At 38.5% G+C, this 25,054-nt stretch overlaps 1 protein-coding gene across 1 annotated transcript in view; it reads right to left on the bottom strand.

Annotated features, from left to right (window-relative positions):
• Nucleotides 1-25,054, bottom strand: part of MUC2 (mucin 2, oligomeric mucus/gel-forming) — a 66,143-nt gene that overhangs the window by 15,943 nt on the left and 25,146 nt on the right. The window contains exons 21-35 of the mRNA XM_087929037.1: nt 24,397-24,501; nt 23,679-23,861; nt 22,191-22,433; nt 19,713-19,869; nt 18,438-18,569; nt 17,506-17,662; nt 15,865-15,908; nt 12,808-13,005; nt 12,604-12,630; nt 12,479-12,499; nt 7,197-10,741; nt 5,791-5,971; nt 3,584-3,831; nt 1,373-1,556; nt 747-939 (exon numbers count right to left, since the gene is read on the bottom strand). Coding sequence (XP_087785163.1) covers nt 747-939; nt 1,373-1,556; nt 3,584-3,831; nt 5,791-5,971; nt 7,197-10,741; nt 12,479-12,499; nt 12,604-12,630; nt 12,808-13,005; nt 15,865-15,908; nt 17,506-17,662; nt 18,438-18,569; nt 19,713-19,869; nt 22,191-22,433; nt 23,679-23,861; nt 24,397-24,501 — 5,618 coding nt within the window. The remainder of the gene's footprint in view (nt 1-746; nt 940-1,372; nt 1,557-3,583; nt 3,832-5,790; nt 5,972-7,196; nt 10,742-12,478; nt 12,500-12,603; nt 12,631-12,807; nt 13,006-15,864; nt 15,909-17,505; nt 17,663-18,437; nt 18,570-19,712; nt 19,870-22,190; nt 22,434-23,678; nt 23,862-24,396; nt 24,502-25,054) is intronic.

The raw sequence follows: 25,054 nt of genomic DNA, 5'->3' as shown, positions 1-25,054 counted from the left end.
CTGAATAAATATATACATACATATATAATAAGTATGAGATCATTGATGGTATAGGAGCATTTCTTTAAGGTAAATGATCATCTTTCAGACACCTTAAATAAAGACAGTGAACATTCTACTAAGCTAGCAGAGGAAATAATGTAAGCTTTTATGGACAGATTTAAAAACTATCCAGTTTGAGTTGTAAAATTCTGGGCAACTTAGAATGTAGCAAAGAGTTAGAATTTTCTGTATCACCCTGCTGATCCAACACTTCCCAAATGAACCTCTACTGATACCCATAACAGGTCAGCTGACCATTGTATGGCTGACAAAAAGCTCTAGATGTTCCACACCTTGACATTATGGTTGGACGGTGTCAATTTAAGGCAGATTTTTTAAATTTTATTTCAGGACAGATAATGAATGACAAGACCATTTCACGAATGAGATGAGGGTGTGATGAGAGCAATGTTACTAGATCAAATTGGAAGGTTATTAACGATAGGTAGATGATGATGATGACGATAGATAGATGATAGATAGATAGATAGATAGATAGATAGATAGATAGATAGATAGATAGATAGATAGATAGATAGATAGATAGATAGAAAGATGATAGATAGATAGATAGATAGATAGATAGATAGATAGATAGATAGATAGTAGTGCAGGCTACTGGAGAAAAATCAGATCATAAGTGTATGGCATAGTTTAAAATCAGGAAAAAAATCAAATGTGAAAGTAATGTACAGACTACTTACTTTCCTTTTAGAAGCTCACACAATGGAGATGGTTTGCAGGGGGAAGGAGGTTGAGGTGGAGGTGGGGGCATATGTCCACAATGTGGCTTTTCTGGATCATAAATAATCCAGTCATCTGCCATTATTTCACAAGAAGGTATAACAGTCCCATTCCGTAACATACAGTCATCATGGATATTGTTGTTGCATTTTCCTAAATTGAAGTGACAAAGGAACCGCTCAAAAATTCATACTTACATTTCCATCATATTATTTGATGAAGAATAATTTGGTACCTACAGTAAATTTGTAATAACAGTAATATGAAAAAAAATTGGCAATAACCTTTACACTGACAATAATAACACGAGGACTAAAAAGAAGGGGGAAACCATACAAAGACACACAGCTGATACCAAAAGATTTGTACTTTCCCTATGCATGCTTGCTTTTTATATCATACATCAACAATCCTCAGTGTTGGAAAAAAATCAGTGACATGGAAAATTATTATTACATAATTTATATACGTTAGAATTGGCCTTTTGGATTTTATGTCAGAATGTCTACCTTGTACGTTGCAGATAGTTTTGCAATCATCTACTTTACAATGTTCATTTTACAAATGTAAGTATAGTCATTCTTACCACATTGTCCCTGGGTATTGTTGGCAAAAGTGCTATAGGGCATTCGGATTGTGAAGGCCATGCCATTGTATGTTACATTAATCTTCAATCTATGTAGTTCCACCACATGGTTTATACCAGCCTTGTAAACCTTCATGCTATATTTTTCATAAGGTAAAGCCACTGCCACATGATTCACAGTCACCTAATGTTCAAGAAGCCAGAAAAATATAATTAAATAGGAACCATGGTTACAATGAAATAGTCCCTCCAACATATCTTTTAATTATGATATACCTAAGAAAATTTTATATATAGGCAGCCTGGCAGGCAGGCAGGCAGGCAGGTAGACAGACAGACAGACAGAGACAGACTGGAAGAACCTCAAAACATGCTTTTGTCAACAAACCTGGGGATCCCATAATATAACTGAGCCTATTAATTACTTGATAGTTGACTGAATGCACAAAATAAAAATATACTTGCAACATTTGTTGTCCCACCCTGAGGAAGACTAGTGGTTCTCATCAGGTTCAATTATTATTTCAACAATGCTATCAAGTTCATATCACAGTTTGAGTAAAGATCTTAGATCAGATTGAAAATGATTTTGGAGGATGGGCACTAGATGTAATAGCTGGGATATGCAGTATTTTTCCTCTGTAACACTGTGATACAAGCATTTTATTACAAAGAAATGCTAGCTAGTCACAATCAATGATTATGTCAAGTATAAATGTGCTGCAAGCAGAATCTCCTTATAGGCAGATGTGCCTCTGTACAAGGCCCACTGAGATAATACCCAGCAAATTAAAATGATGCCAAGGACCATAGCTAACATTAGGCCAATTGATCCCATATGACAGGAGTGTGAAGCTGGCGGCTCACAGGCTGGATGTGCCACTTGCAGGCCACACCCACCCTGGCTCTGCAAAGACAAAAAAAATGTCGCAATATGTTGTCATGCAACACATGACGTGATCAAGTTTGACATCCACGCCATATGACATGAGTAATATTGGGTCAAGGCTTAAAAGCTGGTTTGTGGAAAAAATAAGCCATGGCTAATTTGAGGCCAAACTCCACAAGTTTGGGCTACTCTTTCTGGGAATAGGGGATAGCCATAAGTTTTCTTTATTTGTAAAAATGGAAGAGAGCAGAACTTATTTTACCTGGGAAATAAATCATTACAGAAAGGAAGTCAATAGAGTATTGCCAGCAAACTACAACTGTTAAGTTTATGTTGCACTGAGCACTGTAACTGGGCATCAGGTACTTTCCCATAAACAGTTAAAGTTGCCAAACATAAAGAAAGTACAGATAGTGTGTTTGCCAAGGAGATAAACAATGGACTTACGTACTATTAAAACTTGGTTTGAGTACCCTGGGAATTGCAACTTCTCAATGAGTCATACTTGCCTGCACAAGTCATTCAATCATTGGGTTTCTAGCTTGGGGCTGGTTTAAATTTCAAGACAGTGCAAACCTTATGATCAGGTCCAAAGGTTAACAAAAAGGTTTTCTCAAATGTGCCTGATGGCTATTATTTTGGAATGGGATAATTGATGGTATTTGCTTAGGAGCTGCTAATCCATTTTGCTTATTTATTAAGTTTTGAAGCCATTTTTTTTAAGTTGAAGAAGGATATTGCATAGGTTCTTTGCTACATATTAAACATTTTGGAAGTTTTCTTTTCTCCTTTCCACAGCCCTCCACTCTCTGCTTTAAATGAAAGTATATTTCAAAATTCTATTGTAGTGAAATCCATGAAGCCACCTGGTAGACATTGTCTATCTAGGAAGGATTTAGTGAAAGGAACAAGTAAAAGTTACAGAGTTACCTGAAAGAGATAGGAGAGAAAAGCCAAAGGGAAGCAGTTCTTGAAGAATGCTCTGCTTCTTGAAGAATGAGAAAAATGTGGCTGTTTTGAACCAATCCTCAAAGATAAGGGTTTTTTGGAGTGGTTTTTTTTTCAGCTGAGGTGAAAACTGGAGATATTGGAACATTAATATGAATGATCTGTAAATTATCAATTGAAAGGGTTGTTGTGAAGTAACAGTGAGAAGTACTATAATATACTCTGTGTGATTATGCATCCCAGAGACCGTCTGCTACTGACCATATGCAGGGTTGGTAGAGTAAATTCTCAGCTGAACCTGGGTAAGTAAAGATTTGCTAGTCATAACTGTTATTTACAATTTTGTACTGAAATGTAAGTCATTTCACACGTACCTCTACTTTCAAAGGAATCAGTTTGACCGTTTTGAGGCGCACTTCCTGGGACTCATGTTTTACGGTGAGAGTACGGGTGCAAGAGACAGATTGCGCTGGATCACAGTGGTAGTTATCGATGTACACTCCAAAGTTGTGGATGGTGTGATCAATCTCTTCCATTAGGACATAGGTACAATTACCTTGGTAACTGTAGTAGAGTCCATCAAATGTCATGTAATGTGGGTCTCCCCAGCCAGTGCAATAGCCTTCAGAAAGATAATAGAGTTGATTATTTGCTGGGAACTCCTATAAATAACTAAAAGAAATGGCAAGGGGTCCTAATGGATTTTGAGAATAAATTAGTTTAGAAAATCTAGCAAAAATTGTCAAGAAACCTGTGATTGGAATAAAATATTGTCATTCTCATTTACAGAGATAAGCACAAATGGAATATTGAAATTGTCTGAAAAATTCTTTGAAATAGTAAATTCTTTGAAATGACAAATTGTCCATTGAGTGGACGATTCTTTGAAATTTCTCCAAAAGAAAGAGAAATTCTCACATTGCTTCTCAAGTACAGAATTATCCCGGAGGAGGGACGGAAGCATTTCAATGGGAAAAGCACACTGGAAACTGTTCTTTCCTTCCTTTCACTTTTTAATTTTGATTTTGCTCAGTATTTTAAGCAAATGACCGATAATAAGAATATGATGGGGGAAGAGTATTTTTATTTATTTGAATTGGCTTAGATTGTCTAATCTAAAATTTTATTAGGTTAAGTTTATTTATTTATTTACCTATCTGCATGTGCTCTTTCAAAAGAATAAATTTATCTGCATCTGTTCTTTAAAAGACATTTGTTTTATTCAGAAGTGCCAATATATACAATTAGTAATGTACATTTTTCTCCCATCCGGGAGAAAAATTATGCTAATTAGCACTTTTTCATTAATTAGATACTTTATATGTGAATTGTTTCTGCTCCATCTATGACGTGAAAAGTTCCTTCCAGGGGCAATAGCATGCTTGAAACGGTATCTGAAAATATCTTTAGGGTTTTTTTTTTCCAATTATCTTAACTATTTATTTCAGAGTGCTTTTGAGTCAGTGCTGATTCTGAGTGATTGCCTGGACAAGTTCCTGAAGTTTTCTTGGTAAGTTTTTGGAAGTGATTTGCCATTGCCTTTTTCCTAGGGCTGAAAGAGAATGAATGGCCCTGTCATACCCCTGGTGGAGACTGACTCTGAGGGAGAGGAGGAACAGCCTGACAGGGAGTGGAAGTGTGGCTCCAGAGGTTGTGGAGGAGGCTGGGGAAGGGCAGAGGCCGGCTGAGCAGTCAGAGGAGGACCCGGGCCCATCCCTTCTCCATTGTAGGGCACGCAGGGAGGAGAGGATAAGGGAAAGATGTGGTATACTCGAAGGAGAGAGCCTTGATCCTCTTCATGGGCTGCAGCTGTGACAACTGAATAAGAGTATGGACATGCGTATGGGTGAACGCTGGAAATAAAGCGAGGAAATATCTCTAGTTTATGGTTCCTCTCTGAGTTTGGCATCTTTCCCAGTGTGTGTTATCTGTGGACATCCTCCAGCCCTTATCTTGCCTGGTTTGTGTTGCTTTTTTCCTTCTTCTTGTACCTGTTTGTGTAGGAGTTTTTTGTCTTCCATCAAGAATATTCAGAGCTTGGAAGCAAAGTGAAGGAATAAAAGGGGCTTCACCTGTTTTCTGTGACTGTGTTTGTTTTATATCCCACCCTGGGTCATCACAGGCCCAAAGTTACTCAGCTGGTTTTGTGCCACAGACAGAACTAGAACTCCTAGTCTTCTGCCTAGTGTCTTACACACTATGCAAACTGGCTTTCTTATTAATATAGTATTTAGTTTCCTTCAGTTTAATTGTCTACCAAATATGATTTCAACCCTTCAGTGTTTCTGCATGCTAATTTTCTATAAGGAAGCATTCTTAATCTCAAAGGCATAGGTGTTGATTTCTTGTTTGAACATGGATCAATGTATTTTCTTGCTCTTTTTTAAAGAATGCCTTTCTTTATATTTTCATCCCATCTCCTGAAACTGATCCCTGAAGCTCTTCGCTCCAAGTTCAATTTACACAAATTAGCAGCTCTTTCAGGTAGTACAGTATGTGCAGTACAACACCAGTCCAATAGCTTGAGGAGTTCTCTTGAGCTTCAAAAGAACGTCAACATTGTTTATATAAATGTACTCACAGTCACATTCCCAATGCGGGCAGCATCCATTTTCATCCAATACTTCTATAGGAGCAAGCCCATTGGCACATGTGGGCTTTGGTGGTTTGTCACACTTGACAGGGTACCTCTCCCATATGTTACCCGTAACACACACTAACTCGGTGCAATTACATATCCCCCCACTTTCTCCTGGCTCTACCTGAGAGAACAGAGAAAAAAACATATCACACTTTATAATCCTGGCCAAACATGCAATATATGAATGGATTAGAAGAACTAATTTAACTGAAAAACAAAGTTGGAAGGGGTCTTGGAGATCTACTAGTCCAATCCTTTGCTCAAGCAGGAAACCCTATACCATTTCAGGCAAATGGGTGTCCAATCTCTTCTTTAAAACCTCCAGTGTTGGAGCACCCACAACTTCTGGATCCAGCCCACGGGATGCTTAGATCTGGACCATGGGGCCACTCTGGAAACATCAAAAGACTGGCCTGTGGTGCCTCTGCCAGCAAAATCAGAGCTCGCAAGGGCTGCATGCGGCCCTGCTGAGCTCTGTTATCACTGGCAGAGGTTGCAGGATGCCGTCGCAGTCAAAAACAGAGCTCAGGAGCCCATTTTTGCTGGCAGAGTGCTCAGGCCCCCACAGGTGCCCCCAACACAAGTGATGTCCAACTGGCCATGCCCAACAGGAGACAGTACTGGGTATGTCATCTTGAACCACCTCCTACTATATCCCACCTCCTAAATAAAATAGATATAAATCTACTAAAAAAATAATAACCTATAGCTGTATTAGACTAAAATATCCAAGATCCTCATCCAGTAAGCCCAAAACTTGATAATCTAAGTGAAATCTAATTCCAGAGACATCCAGCATAGTTTTAGCTACATTTTTCCAATGTACAATAAAATGGACTTAACTCATCATGTTTATGTTTGTATGATCATAATTAATTTTGTACATTTCGCCCCACTTGAAAAGACCAGGCCATATACCAGGGGTATTCAAACCTGACAGCTTTAAGACTTGTGGACTTCACCTCCCAGAATTCCTCCTCCAGTCATGTTAGCTCAGGAATTCTGGGAGTTGAAGTCCACAAGTCTTAAACTTCCCGAGTTTGAAGACCCTTGCCATATACAATAGATTTCTATTGAAACTTGAAGATGAGCCAGTACCAGTAAAAAAAAAAAAAAAAAAATCATGTACAAAATTAATTCTGACTTGCCCAGAAATTTTGAAAAGATAATTTTCTGAGGCACATTTTGGAGATAATTTTCTATTTCAACAACTTTTGTACAAATTCTGGATTTTATGCATCCAAAGATATTTAGCAAGCATAGATGACATCTGAGCATGGCAGACATAAACAAATTAAATTAAAATTAAATTAAATTTGTAAATAAATAAAATAAGAATTACTAACAATATGATCTCCTAGATCACAGGGTTGTATTGTACTCGATCCTGCCGTTGGACTTGTAGGAGTTTTTATGGAGATGGTGGTGGGAATAGGTGTTGCAGTCGGAGTAGCTGGAGTTGTGGTAACTGTGGTAGTACTGCTTTCTGTAGATGAAATGATAGTAGGAGTAGGAGTGGGGGTAGATGGAGTGGGGGTAATTCTGGTAGTAGTGCTTTCGGTAGTGGTAGTAGGAGTAGGCGTTGGAGTGGGAGTAGATGGAGTGGTGGTTAATGTGGTAGTAGTGCTTTCACTTGTGGAAGTGATGGTAGAAGTAGGAGTGGGAGTAGGTGGGGTGGTGGTAATTGTGGTAGTAGTGCTTTCAGTAGTAGAGGAGGTGGTAGAAATAGGAATGGGAGTTGGAGTAGATGGAGTGGTGGTAATTGTGGTAGTCGTGCTTTCGGTAGTAGAGGGGGTGGTAGAAGTAGGTGTTGTAGTGGGAGTAGATGGAGTGGTGGTAATTCTTGTAGTAGTGCTTTCAGTAGTGGAGGTAATGGTAGGAGTGGGAGTTGGAGAAGATGGAGTGCTGGTAATTGTGGTAGTCATGCTTTCGGCAGTAGAGGGGGTGCTAGAAGTAGGTGTGGGAGTGGGAGTAGGTGGAGTGGTAGTAATTGCAGTAGTTGTGCTTTCGGTAGTAGAGGGGGTGGTAGAAATAGGAGTGGGAGTTGGAGTAGATGGAGTGGTGGAAATTGTGGTAGTCGTGCTTTCAGTAGTAGAGGGGGTGGTAGAAGTAGGTGTTGTAGTGGGAGTAGATGGAGTGGTGGTAATTGTAGTTGTAATGGTTTTGGTAGTAGAGGGGGTGGAAGGAGTGGGAGTAAATGGAGTGGGAGTAAATGGAGTGGTGGTTAATGTGGTAGTAGTGCTTTCACTTGTGGAGGGGATGGTAGAAGTAGAAGTGGGAGTAGGTGGAGTGGTGGTAATTGTGGTAGTCATGCTTTCGGTAGTAGAGGGGGTGCTAGAAGTAGGTGTTGTAGTGGGAGTAGATGGAGTGGTGGTAATTCTTGTAGTAGTGCTTTCAGTAGTGGAGGTAATGGTAGGAGTAGGAGTTGGAGAAGATGGATTGGTGGTAATTGTGGTAGTCATGCTTTCAGTAGTAGAGGGGGTGCTAGAAGTAGGTGTGGGAGTGGGAGTAGGTGGAGTGGTAGTAATTGCAGTAGTTGTGCTTTCGGTAGTAGAGGGGGTGGTAGATATAGGAGTGGGAGTTGGAGTAGATGGAGTGGTGGAAATTGTGGTAGTCGTGCTTTCAGTAGTAGAGGGGGTGGTAGAAGTAGGTGTTGTAGTGGGAGTAGATGGAGTGGTGGTAATTGTAGTTGTAATGGTTTTGGTAGTAGAGGGGGTGGAAGGAGTGGGAGTAAATGGAGTGGGAGTAAATGGTGTGGTGGTTAATGTGCTAGTAGTGCTTTCACTTGTGGAGGGGATGGTAGAAGTAGGAGTGGGAGTAGGTGGAGTGGTGATAATTGTGGTAGTCATGCTTTCGGTAGTAGAGGGGGTGGTAGAAGTAGGTGTTGTGGTGGGAGTAGATGGAGTGGTGGTAATTCTTGTAGTAGTGCTTTCAATAGTGGAGGTAATGGTAGGAGTGGGAGTTGGAGAAGATGGAGTGGTGATAATTGTGGTAGTCATGCTTTCGGTAGTAGAGGGGGTGCTAGAAGTAGGTGTGGGAGTGGGAGTAGGTGGAGTGGTAGTAATTGCAGTAGTTGTGCTTTCGGTAGTAGAGGGGGTGGTAGAAATAGGAGTGGGAGTTGGAGTAGATGGAGTGGTGGAAATTGTGGTAGTCGTGCTTTCAGTAGTAGAGGGGGTGGTAGAAGTAGGTGTTGTAGCGGGAGTAGATGGAGTGGTGGTAATTGTAGTTGTAATGGTTTTGGTAGTAGAGGGGGTGGAAGGAGTGGGAGTAAATGGAGTGGGAGTAAATGGAGTGGTGGTTAATGTGGTAGTAGTGCTTTCACTTGTGGAGGGGATGGTAGAAGTAGGAGTGGGAGTAGGTGGAGTGGTGGTAATTGTGGTAGTCATGCTTTCAGTAGTAGAGGGGGTGGTAGAAGTAGGTGTTGTGGTGGGAGTAGATGGAGTGGTGGTAATTCTTGTAGTAGTGCTTTCAGTAGTGGAGGTAATGGTAGGAGTAGGAGTTGGAGAGGATGGAGTGGTGGTAATTGTGGTAGTCGTGCTTTCGGTAGTAGAGGGGGTGCTCGAAGTAGGTGTGGGAGTGGGAGTAGGTGGAGTGGTAGTAATTGCAGTAGTTGTGCTTTCGGTAGTAGAGGGGGTGGTAGAAATAGGAGTGGGAGTTGGAGTAGATGGAGTGGTGGAAATTGTGGTAGTCGTGCTTTCAGTAGTAGAGGGGGTGGTAGAAGTAGGTGTTGTAGCGGGAGTAGATGGAGTGGTGGTAATTGTAGTTGTAATGGTTTTGGTAGTAGAGGGGGTGGAAGGAGTGGGAGTAAATGGAGTGGGAGTAAATGGAGTGGTGGTTAATGTGGTAGTAGTGCTTTCACTTGTGGAGGGGATGGTAGAAGTAGGAGTGGGAGTAGGTGGAGTGGTGGTAATTGTGGTAGTCATGCTTTCAGTAGTAGAGGGGGTGGTAGAAGTAGGTGTTGTGGTGGGAGTAGATGGAGTGGTGGTAATTCTTGTAGTAGTGCTTTCAGTAGTGGAGGTAATGGTAGGAGTAGGAGTTGGAGAGGATGGAGTGGTGGTAATTGTGGTAGTCGTGCTTTCGGTAGTAGAGGGGGTGCTCGAAGTAGGTGTGGGAGTGGGAGTAGGTGGAGTGGTAGTAATTGCAGTAGTTGTGCTTTCGGTAGTAGAGGGGGTGGTAGAAATAGGAGTGGGAGTTGGAGTAGATGGAGTGGTGGAAATTGTGGTAGTCGTGCTTTCAGTAGTAGAGGGGGTGGTAGAAGTAGGTGTTGTAGTGGGAGTAGATGGAGTGGTAGTAATTCTTGTAGTAGTGCTTTCAGTAGTGGAAGTAATGGTAGGAGTGGGAGTTGGAGAAGATGGAGTGGTGGTAATTGTGGTAGTCATGCTTTCGGTAGTGGAGGGGGTGGTAGAAGTAGGTGTGGGAGTTGGAGTAGGTGGAGTGGTAGTAATTGTGGTAGTCCTGCTTTCGGTAGTAGAGGGGATGGTAGAAGTAGGCGGTGTGGGAGTAGGTGGAGTGGTGGTAGTAGTGCTTTCAGTAGTGGAAGTGGTGGTAGAAGTAGGCATTGGAGTGGTAGTAGAACACTCCACCGGACAGCAGACGTTGATTTCATAGTCGAGACAGACTGGTGCAGGCATTACAGGTCCAGGAATCTGATCTTTGTTTTTGCAAATAAGCCCAGTGGAAACATCACATGTCACTTTTTGTTGCAAATCCTCAAAAGACCAGTCAGGAAACTTCCTTGCTCGGCATGATATGTTTTCTGGCTTCTCGCAGATCTTTATGTTGTGCAGTTTGATGTTTTCATAAGTTTCATTGTCACCTTTATCAATACCAATTTCTGGGACACTCACGGAAATCCATCCAGACCACTGACATTTTTGGGTTAAACAAGGTGCTGTAAGGAAAGCATGACAGAAGCAGAAAGAATTCCTCTTGTAAGAACAATACTAAAACAATAGTCCAAGGCTACGATATGCTGTTATAAAATAACAAAAGCTAGAATTAACAGAGTGCTTGTATTTGGATCAGGACTACTTTGCTCATTAACCTATTTGCTTGTGTAGCCTTTAGGACAGGGTGGCTCAGGAATTCTGGGAGTTGAAGTCCACAAGTCATAAAAGGACCTTCTTACCAGGCCCTGCTTTAGAGCTACAACTCCTGACCTTTAAAAATTGAGGCAATGTTTTGCTGCCCTGGATGCTTGTCTGGTTTTCTGCAGCTCAAACCTAATTAGTCCTAGCATTATTAATTGTCTCAGATATGGAACTGTATTGTTCACACTTGTTTTTCTGTTGTGCTCCTCTAATCTGTTTTTTTTTTAATAAAAATTTCTCACATTCAAATCCAGTTTTGGTCTATTATATTCTCTTTCAGTGAAGATAATAACCCACAAAAATACCTGAATATCCAGAATTTTAGTAGGATATCAACCCAAATGACAGATAATGTAATTGACAGGAATTAATTTAAGTCTACGTGTACAATTTCTCAAACCCCTCATTCCGTAAAATAAATTATACTTGTCCTCCCAATTCACAGCCATTGTTTTTTGTTTATTTCGAGGGTAACTAATTGGTTGCTTCGTTATATGAGCACTGCAAAAAACCTTAGTGTTTTAGGGAGGTAGAAAGGAAAGTGTATAATGTTTATGTGGAGTAACAGTCTTTTATATTCTTTAGTGTAGATGTGTTGGTGGAAGTGGAATAGCAGGAAGGCTAAAATGTTGATGGTACAACAGCAATTAGAATGGGAAAAAGTTGCTATATAAAAGTTGAAGCTGTGTTTACATTTTCTGATATGGAAGCAGTATTAGCCTTGCACTATCATAAAAGTAAAGAAATTGTTTTTCCTTAAATAATGCATTCATTCTTGAACATAGAATAACTTTCTTTCACTAAATGCATTTATCTTGATAAGCCCTTAGCACTGAGGTAACTACAATAACTCTGATCATTTTCTTGTTTCATCTTGTTGCATCAACAACGTTCAATCTGTGTGTTAGCTTTGCTCAGTCTGTTAATGCTAGAGCCACCATTAATTCTACAATCACCATAAGTGCTCTGTATAGCATTGCCTGTCTTCTGTAAATCAAGCAGCGGTATAAAACCTAGCTCAAACTTAGATTTCAATTTACTCAATTTGTAACATTAAATTGCTTTCAGGGTTATCCACAGAGAGAAGTCTCCAAAAAAATCAACATGATAGCTGCACTTTTTTTATATGTATCTCCATCTCCCTCCCTCTCTTTCTTTCTTTCTCTCTCTCTCTCTCTCTCTCTCTCACACACACACACACACCTCACTCGCTCGCATGCTTGCACGGATACACACACAGAGAGAGTTTGCTCCTATTTGGTAATCTGATAGTTTCATAGATAGTAAGCACGGAGCATTTTAATTTAGCTCAAAGGTGTACAATATAGTATCTGTATACTAATACAAATATTTATAAATATTATTTTCTTTCTTAAAATCTCCATGACTTCAAAATGGAAAATAAGCCTGATGTTTATTTCCTTTAATTCTTTTTACTAACAGTCCTCACAAATTCTCAGCATGGTTATCTGAGTATTTCCGAACCTGTTCCTTTAAAACAAAAAAGATGCCTTGAATTAAACATGTTTTGCACTTACTTGAACCTGTAGTAGAAATGCCTGAAATGGGGAAAAAAGAATAATATATGAATTCCTTTTAATGAAAGGATTGTGCTTTATGCTGCTAAATTTTTGACCTTTCTCACATTCCTTTTATTACTTACTTGTAATTGAAACTGTTGTAGTAGGGACTGAAATGGAGAAAAAAAAGAATAGTAAGTCTTGGTTGGTTCACCTTAAGAGTTTTAGAGAAAATTGGCAAAGTTTCCACACTGAACACAGCTCAACATGGTATTATCAAACAAATTTCTGTACAAGTTTATTGTCCTCCAAGGTAATAAAAAGAATTATTAACACTGGGAGCTTACTTGGGCTGGTAGTAGTGGTGGTGGCGGCAGTGGTTGTAGTAACAGTGCTGGAAATGGTTGTAGAAGAGGAAACTTCGCATCCATCATGTTTAATTTCCATGGTGCCATTTAGTGTGCATATTAGGTACACACATTGATTAGTTTTGTTAACAATGATGTCTCCTACTTTATACTCTTTGTCATCATAAACACAACACTCTGTGTAAAAAGATATTAACAAAGTTCAGACAGAAAAAAAATTCACAACATGAGACCTGAACAGTTGTTTCCTTGCAAAGTTAGCTTCACTTCAAGAGGAATGAGTTCAGAAAAAAAAACTTCTCATGTTTTTTAACAGGCCAGCCAGATTCTGAAGGGCTTTGATCCAAAACCTTTAAAGTCTTAAGTGTCTTAACTTATACCTTTAATGACATCAAGAAGTGAACTGGTAACTAGCCAGCTAGAGTGCTATTTTATGGTTTGATCTTTTAGAGCCAGTTACAATCTGGGTTGCCATATTTGACCAGCTATACTTTCCAAAGAATCTTTAAGGGCAATCATAAGTGAACTGCATAATGATTTAATCAATAAGTGACAAGATTTGGGTTACATCAAAATGTTGCAGAACTATTCATAATGATATACCAGCCAAATTTTGAAAAAGGAAGGTATATGATCTGAGCAACAAGTAGCAAAGCTGAATGGGAGCATGTCTCTAAATTATATATCCATTCCTTCAGAGAAATGTAATCCCATAGACTGGTGAGAGAGCCTTATTCTTCAGAAAGAATACTTCTTCTTATCCAGTTTTAATCCCAGTTTGTAACATCAAGTTCTACAGGTTTCAGACATCATTTCAAGATATGAATAGCCACATTAGTTGGGTCTGAGAATGAGATGCCCAACTGGATAACATCTACCTATAGACATCTTATCCTATAGCCCTAGATCAGGGGTTGCCAACCTTTTGGACCTCAGGTACTACCAAACTCATAATTTTAAATCCCGCGGACCACTAATATGAATTTTGACTGATGGTGGTTTGCTGACATTGGTGGGAAAGTCGGCCCCATATTCCAGAGCTGCAGTAGTCATAGGACTGACCCTTTGGTTATCCCAGAGCAGCTGCTCCTCTACCCGGGTGCATCAGCCTGCCATGGATTGGAGGAGCAGCTGCTCCGAGATGAACAAAGGGCCAGTCTTGTGACTACTACAGCTTTGGAATATGGGGCTGACTTTCCCACCAACGTCAGCAAGCCACCCCAAAGTTCCACTGTTGGTCTTAACTTCCAGTTCCAGATCGCGTGGCTCTACTCAAGGTAAGGTTTGTGCTCAGCTGAAAGGTGAGGGCCAACGGCTGGGCAGGCCATATGGGCGGCGCAGCCTTGAGTTCCCGTGCAGCCTGGATTAATTGCTTGGGGGGGAGTGCTTGGGGGGACATTTCTCTGCGGACCACCAAATTTTTCTCATGGCCCACAAGTTGGCGATCACTGCCTTAGATTACTTCTCCCAGCAATTTCAAATAAATGTTAAGTGTAGAAATCTCTTAGATCTTTAGCAAACCACGTAGAGCACCAATTATATTGAACAGACTCTTTCACATCTGCATTCTGAGTCTTATATGTGAGGTTGGATCTGAATAGCCACAAGCCAGTATCCCTGATAGGCAACCCACCATGAATAACAGTGAAAGCTCCTGAGAGAATTGTGAGAATCAAGGCGTACACATTCTGCCTTACCTAGGTTCTTGAATAAAAATGTTAAAGTGGCCAAAGCTGTTAGAGGGGAAAATCAAGCTCTGAATCTCATCTGAAATTGCCCTAGATAATCAGTTTCCTCCAGAAACTTTAATTCTTGTGCTATGAATCATTCTGTCACCTTGCCCAAAGTGGGAATTTGAGACAGCTTGATGGTCATTCATAGAATTCAGAATCCTAAAGTTGAAAGAGGTCATAGAGCAGGGACCTCCAAACTTGGCAACTTTGAGACTTATGGACTTCAACTCCCAGAATTCCTCAGCCAGCATGGCTGGTTGAGGAATTCTGGGAGTTGAACTTCACAAGTCTTAAAGTTGTCAAGTTTGGAGACCTCTGTCATAGAGTCTAACATCCACAATGCTCGATTCAGGAATTTAATTTCAAAGCTTTCCCAAGGCTCTATTCAACTATCAAGTAAACACGAGCCATCCCTCTCCTTGAGCGACTGGTGTACTGGTGTATTGTTGTAAGTATTTTCAATCTGTCACATTTTGAAAAGCCTTTTCATCAATGGATGAACTACTGCTTGCTTCAGGAAGTTAAAATATCCTCTGGCTGTTGTTACACTCTTTTGGCTAAAATAGTTTGGTAAGATTCCAACACACCGATAGTTGGCTTTGCTCTTTCAAAAGTTCCATCCTTGTTATCTGGTATAACAAACTAAACAGGATCTCATAATAATGGATGAGAGATGACTATTATCATCTCTTTTGAAACTGGAAAGGTAGAATCCATATGACAAAAAACATGAGAGACATTATCTGGAAAACCTTGGCAAAATACTCCCAAATCTGCTCTTCCCTTTGCTAAACAAGCCTTAAGAAGTTGTATACCTCTTCACAAGATTCTAAACAATCAATTTACAGGTTGAAAAATATAATTTATAGCTGCCAGCGTTATTCCATAGTGGATTTTGCAATAAACTATATTATGTGTCTTATTGGATTCAGTTTGTATATCCAACTTTCAACCATCTCAGATCTATATTAAAAGTTTCCCTCTAACTCAAGAACCATTATGGCTGTGTACATTGTTAGAGAACTATACTAAACATTGTACTATGAAGTATTAGAACTGTAGGATGGCTGGTAATTATAAATAAATAAATAAGTAAATAAATATTTGCGCATAAATGTATATTTACTGGGACTTAATTTGTCTTTCCTTAAATATACCATGTATAGAAAAAAGTTTCAAAATAAAGCTGATATTCTTAATATTTGAAATTTTAAAATTTTTAAAACAAACACCTCAAATCATGGCTTGCTCTTTCAAGAGTGACATATGGAAGCTGCTTGGGTTTTGTACAGGAGAAACATACCTTTGTCATGTTTACAGATCACAATTCCTGATGAGTTGCAGTAACTGAAAGTTTTGAAAAAAAAAAACAGAAACAAAATATTTTAATGTTTATTTATTTAGCAATATTAAACTTTAATATTGAAGTTTTGTTAAGCTTTTGTAGCCTGACTATATTCACTCTGCAATTGCTCTTGTGGTACCTTGGATTCATGATGAAATTCTAATAATAAATGTAATTCGTTCACATAATTTCACAGGACAGGAAGTTAACGCTGGCAGGAATAGATATTAGAATAGAGTCAGATCTTCGGTAGGTGAGCTACACATATCTATAGCTTCTATGAGGCCAATACTCTGGGAATCCATCCGCAAATGGAAATACCAGACCTAGCTTAATCAGAAATTAATGCCAAATTAATGCCAACTTTGGTCATTTGTGATCCTTCCTTTTCAGACCAGCATTTCTCAACCTTGGCTAATTTTAGGTGTGTGAAATTCAACTCCCAAGCAATCTCAGTAATGGCTATGCTGGCTAGTCAAAGTCAATTATGGTAGTCAAAGTCAAAATTGGGAAACACTGCCCCTTCGGGCCTGCTTTTTGTTACCACCACCTAATTTTTTTACCATGTGGCAAAAAACTTTGGCAAAAACTGGTTTTTTTTTTTTTATAACTAAGCTCCTTCGTTTTGCCAGTATTTTCTCTTTAAAAGGAAGGAAGAAGGAGAGAGACTGCTTCCTGACATTTTCTTTTTGTAGAAAAGATAGCCTTGCATGTACATTGCTTTATATAGCATTTTTATCACAATATGACATTGAGTGAGGATTTTAATGGGGACTATAACGTTGAACTCCCATAAAGAGAGGAAGAAATTGCACGAAACTATTCTTTAACTTTTTATACATAAAAAGCAAGCTGAATGACTTCTGGAGATTAGTCAAAACCCAAACTCTCAACTAGGACATCTCCATCTCCTTGGATTCCTCAGATGAACATCTCTCCAGATATAGAGGTTTTGTGGAAGACAGCTTCATGAATTGAATGACCCCAATAGGGGAAACCTCTGGTCTATCATTGTCCCTTCTTGCTGCTACTCTCAAAGTACCTAATAATCTCTTCCGAAAGATAAGGACCATTCAGAACAGCATACACAGTGGTTTTGCCAGTTGAGGGGGGAGGGGTGGGTAAGGAAGCATGGGCATGACTTGCCACAATTCTTGTTCTTCTCCATGCAGCTGGGTTCCAACTCACTGGACACCAGTTCACTTTGCTAGCCAAAAGACCTTTTCCCACTATTGCTTTATCCATAGTATGGTATTCTTAAGTCATCATAAGAAATAAATAGTGCATATGAAGCATTATGGAGCTTATAAAAACACACAAGGTGGTGATTATCTGACAAGCTCATTTTCTTCTATCAAATGAGTTTACTGACTTCTGGAGGAAGTAGCAGCTGGAAGAGAGAGTACACAATTTTGCATTCCCATCTCTTCTAACCTTTTCAATGTATTCTATCCTAAAGTGCTTCCTAATTTAGAATGCTGTTCTCGTCACACACTCACAGATAAATCCAACAGTTTGAAACTGAATAGTTTCAATAACGACATTTGTTTAAATGCTTTTTTTCTGTTCTTCCTCCATTCACTTTATATTTTCACATACCAAGAGTGGCAGAGTTCTCGGTATTCATAGTTGGGGATGAGTTGTCCCTCTGGAATGTAAATATCATTATGGTAGCAACCACATGTTTCCTTTGTTCCACATGATTCGGTCTCCTCATTGTAGATTGGATATTCTGGAGGACATCGTGGGTAGCATCCTAGTGTCCAAAAAGATGCATTTTGTAAAATGGCAGCTATTATCTGTCCGTGTCATAGAAGCACTGCATGAAAGAGACATGCTCCAAAGACTTGATTTTTTTAAAAAAACAACCCTTTGATTTATATATCAGAAGGAAATGGAAATTATTCAGTCTAGAGAGCCAGGTGACTGGATGTCATTTCTAAGGGACAGACACAATTCTGCACTTCTTCTATGTATGTTTATCCTGATATTTCCCCTGGAATAATAACACTAAGAATATACTAGAAAGGGGGCAAAAAAAAGAGAATCCCCTTTTCATTAAAGACTGAGAGTCAAGACTTTGGTAGCTAAAGAAACACTCATGTCGTGTTTTAGATAAAATTTAGATCTAAATCTTTGGAACAGTTTTTTTTTTTCAAAAAAGCAGTCTAGTAAACTAAGCACAGAAATAAAAAGGCCAATTAGAAAGAAACATCTTGTCCCTGGGCATTTAACAGTCTTCATTCTGATGAAGCAAAAGCTAAAAATCATTAATCAGAGACAAGGATGTTTCCTAAACTCCAAACCAAATACCAGGAAGGACCTCAGTGGCACCAACCCATTTTTGGCCCAAAAATAAATAAGCAGTATAGCTTTCCTACCAAAGTGGATCAGCTCACTGAATGACTTTTATTTTATGTTTGTTTATTGACCACCCAGCTGAATGACCCAACCGCATCCCCGCAACTCCATATTGGACTAACAAACAGTCCTAGAAGAACAAATCCACCAAAAATTAATAGGTCTTTTACCTTCTAAGAATGACACTGAAAAGTTGGTGCTGCCTTGATTGAGGATCTTGCAAGTTAAAATATCACGTCCACAGGGCTCATAGTGCCACTCACATATATCTTTATTAGGATTGTAGTATTCACAAAAGATTGCTTTAAAAAGAAAGTTGCTCATTAGAAAAGAAGGAGATAAATTTTTGCCCTCAATTCCTATGTAAGGTATCTCTGTGTGACATCGCAGAACCTAATGAATAACACTACAGATAGATATCGTATAGATATATAGCTGAGGTATCATATAGAGGTATCCTACGCTGCCTGTCTTTAATGCTAACATTATCTATGTTTTTGGAAGAATCTTTAATAAAAGGTGCATGGATACATACTGGAAGCAGAATGATGGCTTTAAAGGCAATGATGCAAAGACTGTTCCATGTAATTTTTTAAATATAAATTGACTTGTCAGTAACATGGAAACATAGAAAGCTAACAGCAGAAAATGACCTGGTGGTCTATCAAATGTTGCCTTTTGAGGTTTTTGTTTGTTTGTTTGCTTGTTTGCTTTCTTGCTTTTGTTGTTATATTATTATTAACTTCAATTCGATTCACAGCCTGGGAGTGGTAAAAATTTAACAGTTCAAGTCCTAACCAAAGACCTGAGAGCTGTTAGGGTAACGTCTGTGTATATAGGCAATTCTGATATATTCAGGTCTAAAAAGTTCAAAATGTCCACGTATCAAGGCAGGGTATTGCTCCAAGGGCTCCTATTTCTTCCTCATAGTGGCTCAACTTTAATGTGAACACAATATTTTGTTATTTTTTCTAGCTGTTTCTCTTCAATTTGTGCATCTCGTGGTATTGCAATATCAATGAACCAGACTTTTTTCTTTTCCACAAAGTGTGTTGTGGGCCATCCAAAAGTCCCGCAGGTTCTTGACTTGCTTATTTTCAATTTTGTGTTCCCGGTAATTTTTGCTCCATTGAAAACAAATTCTGGCAAAACTTCCAATGTATGATTTTGAGAACTTGATAATAATGTTTATTGTTATTGTGATCATCATCTGGTGGTATCTGGCCTCAGGGATTCCTTATCACAAAGCTGAAGGGTTTTAGCAAAAAATGTCTAAGGTTTATTCAGAGAATAAACCTTACCAAGATTAGGTTTAGCTAAATTAAATAAGCACATCTAGACTTGTGAAAGATTATAGTCTAGAGTTTTCTAGATCATCATCCTTTGGGATAACTGGATATTGTATGCTTATCCTGGAACTTCAGTAGTTTTTCTAGAATGCTTACGGCATATATCTGGAGTTCTCCAGTGGACGCATGCATCAGCCTTGATGCATTCATGTGCATAGGCAGCAACTGCAGTACAGAAGCATTCACAGTCTCCCCCAGTATCACAGGCACAGGCATCATGTACACAGGCTTCGTAGTATGGCTGTGGATTCACCTATTGAAAAATTACAGAATCACAGCATTTGGATATTTGCATGACTGCATTTTCCTCTGAACATAGAAGAGCTCAGCAAATGGATTGAGCAAGTTGATCTTCCAGTTATCTCCTTATGCTGCGTCACCTGTAAAGTCATGGAATCAGTTATTAACCAATCCATTATCCTCCACTTAGAGACAAACAACCTACTCTCCAATAAACAACTTGGTGTCAGAAAAAAACTATCTTGTAATCTGCAACTCTTACACTGCAAAAACATATGGACTACACAACTCGATAAGGGCAAAGCAATAGAGGCAATCTACATAGACTTCTGAAAAGCCTTTGATTCAGTGGTACACAACAAACTACTCCTAAAACTAAAATCTTATGGTATCTCTGGACAACTACATAAGTGGATAGAAGCATTCCTGTCAAACAGACAACAAATGGTCAAAATTGGGAGTGTCCCATCAAATTCTGTACGTGTCAATAGTGGTGTCCCCCAAGGCAGTGTTCTAGGACCAACTCTCTTCATACTTCACATAAATGACCTCTGTGATCATATTAAGAGCAACTGCGTTCTCTTCGCTGATGACGTAAAGCTGTTCAATACCACAGACAATACTGCTACCCTTCAAAAAGATCTTGACTATGTATCAGAATGGTCAAACAAATGGCAACTTCAAATCTCAACAAATAAATGCTCTGTCTTACATATTGGCAAAAAAAATCAGAAAATAAAATATAGGCTGAATAATCAAGACCTTGTTGATGATCCAAGCTCTGTAAAGGATCTTGGAGTACTCATCTCTAATGATCTAAGTGCTAGAGCCCACTGTAACTAAATAGCCAAAAAGGCATTAAGAGTTGTTAACCTAATCCTACATAGCTTTTTCTCTGGTAATATCACACTACTAATTAGAGCATACCAATTTGCTAGACCAATACACAAATACAGGTCATCAGTATGAAATCCACATTACGTATCTGATATTAGCACAGTTGAGAAAGTCCAGAAATATTTCACAAGAAGAGTTCTCCACTCCTCTACTCGTTGTAGAATACCTACACCAGACTTGAAATTCTGGACCTAGAAAACCTTGAATTACACCATCTTCAGTCTGATCTAAGTATGGTATATAAAATCATACATTGCAATGACTTACCTGTCAATGAATACTTCAGCTTCAACCATAACAGCACAAGAGCACACAATAGATACAAACTCAAGGTTAACAGCACCAAACTTGATTGCAGGAAATACGACTTCAGCAACAGAGTGGTCAATGTCTGGAATACTTTGACTGACTCTGTGGTTTTTTCCCCAAACCCCCAAAACTTTAACCTTAGACTGTCTGCTATTGACCTCACCCCTTTCCTAAGAGGTCTGTAGGGGGCGTGCATAAGCACCCCAATGTGCCTACCGTCCCTGTCCTATTGTTTATTTTATTTTTCTTATATGTACCCATTTCATGTATTCATAACTATGTATATACTTATACCTATTATCTTGTAAGCGATTGACAAATCAAAATAAAAAAATAAAAAAAGTCTACATGCAGTGGATGAATGAGGTTCCGTCCCATTCACATTGGAAACACCAAGGTGCTTCAGGCCCTTAAAAGTTTAATTTCTCTCAATTCTTAGGGAAAGGAAATTGTATTTTTACTTAAAGTTCACTTTCTTCACATAGCTGAACATTGCATTCTGGATCAGATGTATTTAAGCAAAGCAGTCTATGTGGAACCTAAGATGGAATTATTTTACCATAATTCCTGTTCTAATGTATTGGAATAAAACTAAGCACCATAATTTTCCCTTCCCTGAATATCATCGTTCAAAAATGATTACCATAATGTAATTACAAAACTATATTTAAAATGACAATACATTAGAAAATATATATCTGGAGTGTTGTTGCATCTCTAAATTTGTATCTTGTGAAAATGTTCAGAATACATATTTAAATATGCATTTAAATGACTTTTTTTTAAAAAAAATAGTTAAATTAGTGTGGAAGCAGGAAGGAAAAGATTCATAAATTAATGTTTCCAAAGTTGATACAGGGCAGCTATTGTTCAGATGTACAGCAACACCAATAGACACAGTCCAAGGCTCCCCTATGACAGTGGTTTATTTTATTTTAAAGAACACTGTGTCAAAGCATTCCCTAATATGGTGTTTTTCAATTTTGGCAATTTTACAATGTATGGACTTCAACACCCAGGATTCCTTGACCAGCACTTTAGGGATTCTGGGAGATGAAGTCCACACATCTTAAAGTTGCCAACACCATGTAACTCAAAACCAAATCAAACCAAACCAAAACTACTAACCTTGTGATGACATATTTTAAAAACTTCACTTTTGATAAGGCTGCACTCTTTCTCTGCCCACGCTTTCCGATGTGGCTTCAGCTCACAGGGCTCAATGACTCCCTCTACATCAGGGCAAGCGGGATCCTTTTTCCATGAATTTCCAAATGTCAAGGCACTGACTGTGTCTTGAGCCATACTCCTTGTTGTGAAGTCATTGCTGGCTTTGTTATCAAAGTTACCACACAAGCCACAGACTTTCCCCTGCAAGTAAGAAAAGCACGTCGTCAAAGCTAAAATAAATTTGAATAATTTTACTGATGTGGTTCATATTTCTACCATGATCCGTTGTGGGTAGTCCTCAACTTACAACTATTTGTTTAGTGACCATTTGAAATTACAACAGCATGGGAAAAAAGTGACTTGTGATTGTTTTTCACATTTACAACGGTTTACACATTTACAACGATGGCAGCATCCCCAAGATCATGGGATCAAAATTTGGATGCTTGGCAACTGATATGTATTTATGATGGTTGCAGTGTTTCAGGGTTATGGGATGATCGCCTTTTGTAACCTGCTGACAAGCAAAGTCAATGGGGAAGCCAGATTCACTTTGAGACCATGTTACTAATTTAATTTAGTTAAGTGAATTCCAGTCATTCACTTAACAACTGTGGCAAGAAAGGTTGTAAAATGAAGCAAAACATTTAACAACTGTCTTGTATAGCAATGGAAATTTTGAGTTCAATTGTGGCCCTAAGTTAAGAATTACCTGTATTGCGTCTAGGGTTCCAGAGGATGGGAAAAAAGTTAGTATGTAAGAAAACTGGGATAGTCTGCTCCTTCCTTTGCATGCACTATTCCAAATGACAGTTTTGTGTACAGAACTTTCCATATATAAGAAGAAGAAAGCAAACATAAGTGTGTGAAGAGGAAAAGAATTGGTCTGTTTACTTTTGAAATTAAACCAGATTCAATTTCAAAAATTCACTGTATTCCACTGTCATTTTAGTTATTTAAAATAATCATTACCAAGTAAACAGCAATATCTTCATACCACACACACTAAAATAACTACAAACGGGTATGTATCACCAGCATGGAAAAAGAAGTTTACTGTAAATAAATAAATGAAAAGCTTTAAGTAAATCTGCATTAAGCATTTTACATGTTTGCCCTGGGCTGGATCCAGTAAAAGGTTTGCACTATTTTCCCAAGGCTTAGCTAAACTGGAGAGGAAAATATTTGTCTCTTCCTCCCATTTATTCTATATATTTAAATCCTATTTAAACATTATTCAGTGACTCCTCCCCGATGGGTTCAATAACTTGTTGTGCATATTGCATTAATCTACATTTATCAAGAAATAATAGTGCAAATTCATAATATACATAGAGATATATAGCATGTATTAAGACATAAATACTGTAACAAAATATTTTTAATATACTCATCCACATTAGTAACATAAAAATGTTATGTGGAAAGCGTTCTAGAAGCACTGACTTTATGGTAGGGCATGAGTTTGATGAAAATAGTTGTCTTCTTATCCCAGATGAGCATCACTCCATTGCTGGCTTCAATTACTGTGTACAACCCAACTGTTCCACGAATCCAATATGTTATAGAGCTGTTTTTACTCCACTCAATTTTTTCGATGTGCTTTTCTTGCAGCTTCAGCTCTGTGGTCTAAAAGGAAGAAATACCATGGAGACTATGTGATGAAAACAGAAGATGGAATTTTAAATAGCCCCTCCTACTCAGTCCACTCAAAGAAGAGTGGATTAACACATTTATTATGTTTTTTGTTTAGGTTTACACTTTTTGGAATGCAACCCGTTTCAGCCCATGGGTGAGGTAGAATCAAAAAGAGAAGTCCATTCTCTATAAAGCAGTCATCAGAATAACCCTTCCTGTATAGGAAGGCAAAAGCTTATTGATTATAAAAAATAATAATAAAGGCAGAATAAAATAAATAAATTTAAATTTGTTGTTAACGCTTTGTTGTTAATAGCATAACACGACCAATCCTCAACTTTCAACTGAGTTGTCAGTCTAGCAAATTTAAATTGCGTATGCCATGTTACTTAATGTCAGTCTTGAAAAAGTAGAGTGGAGTCCAATTTGTTCAAGACTTCAAAGCGTTTTTTGGTTTCTTTGGGTAGGAAAGGTTGCTTTCAAACAACCTTTCTCAGGCATATTCGTTTCTGTCCTCGATACATACCCCCAGAAACAATTTAATGGCCTTGGAGCAGGTAACTCCTGTTGTTCCACAGGGGACGTTCTCTGTGATCACACTAAATGTTCCTTGCTGGTTACCACAGTAATCCTAGTGGGCATAGTGGGACAAACACAAAAGAGGGTTAAGATTAAGCAAAATCAAATAAAATAAGGTTTCACATTTTACTCACAGACCGATTCTGGACAATGTGCAGTTAATCATTCCTTTTTGTTTATGAGAACATTCATGTCTCAAACCATTTACTAACCAACTTCCCCTACCCACCCAAAAAAAGCATTTAACAAGCTAGTCTTTAAAAATAGCATGTTTTATTTGGCTGAAAATTATTTGGTCATTTAATGTCATAATGTGGTTATAGTCACAGGCACAATGAGGCAAAGTAATTGATAAACCATTCAGATAAGGTTCATTCGAAGAATTGTAACCCAGGAAACACTTTATTATTGGTACAATATTTGAAATGGTCAGGAGATAAAATCAACAAACATGGAGCTTGTAAAATACAAACCCCAAAGAGTCATTGCAAAGGAACTCTTCCAGCTTTTAAAACACCAACACTACAGTTCCAGATGTCCAAAATATTTTGTGAGTCAGTTGAAACAACAGAATAGATTATGGTAAGACTTGTTTTAGTTGCAAT

The sequence above is a fragment of the Pseudonaja textilis genome, chromosome 1 (assembly GCF_049901715.1).
Source record: "Pseudonaja textilis isolate UNSWEBS1 chromosome 1, rPseTex1.2, whole genome shotgun sequence".
Lineage (NCBI taxonomy): Eukaryota > Metazoa > Chordata > Lepidosauria > Squamata > Elapidae > Pseudonaja > Pseudonaja textilis.
Note: the sequence above shows the minus strand (reverse complement) of the source record. Positions and strands in the feature narration are given on the sequence as shown.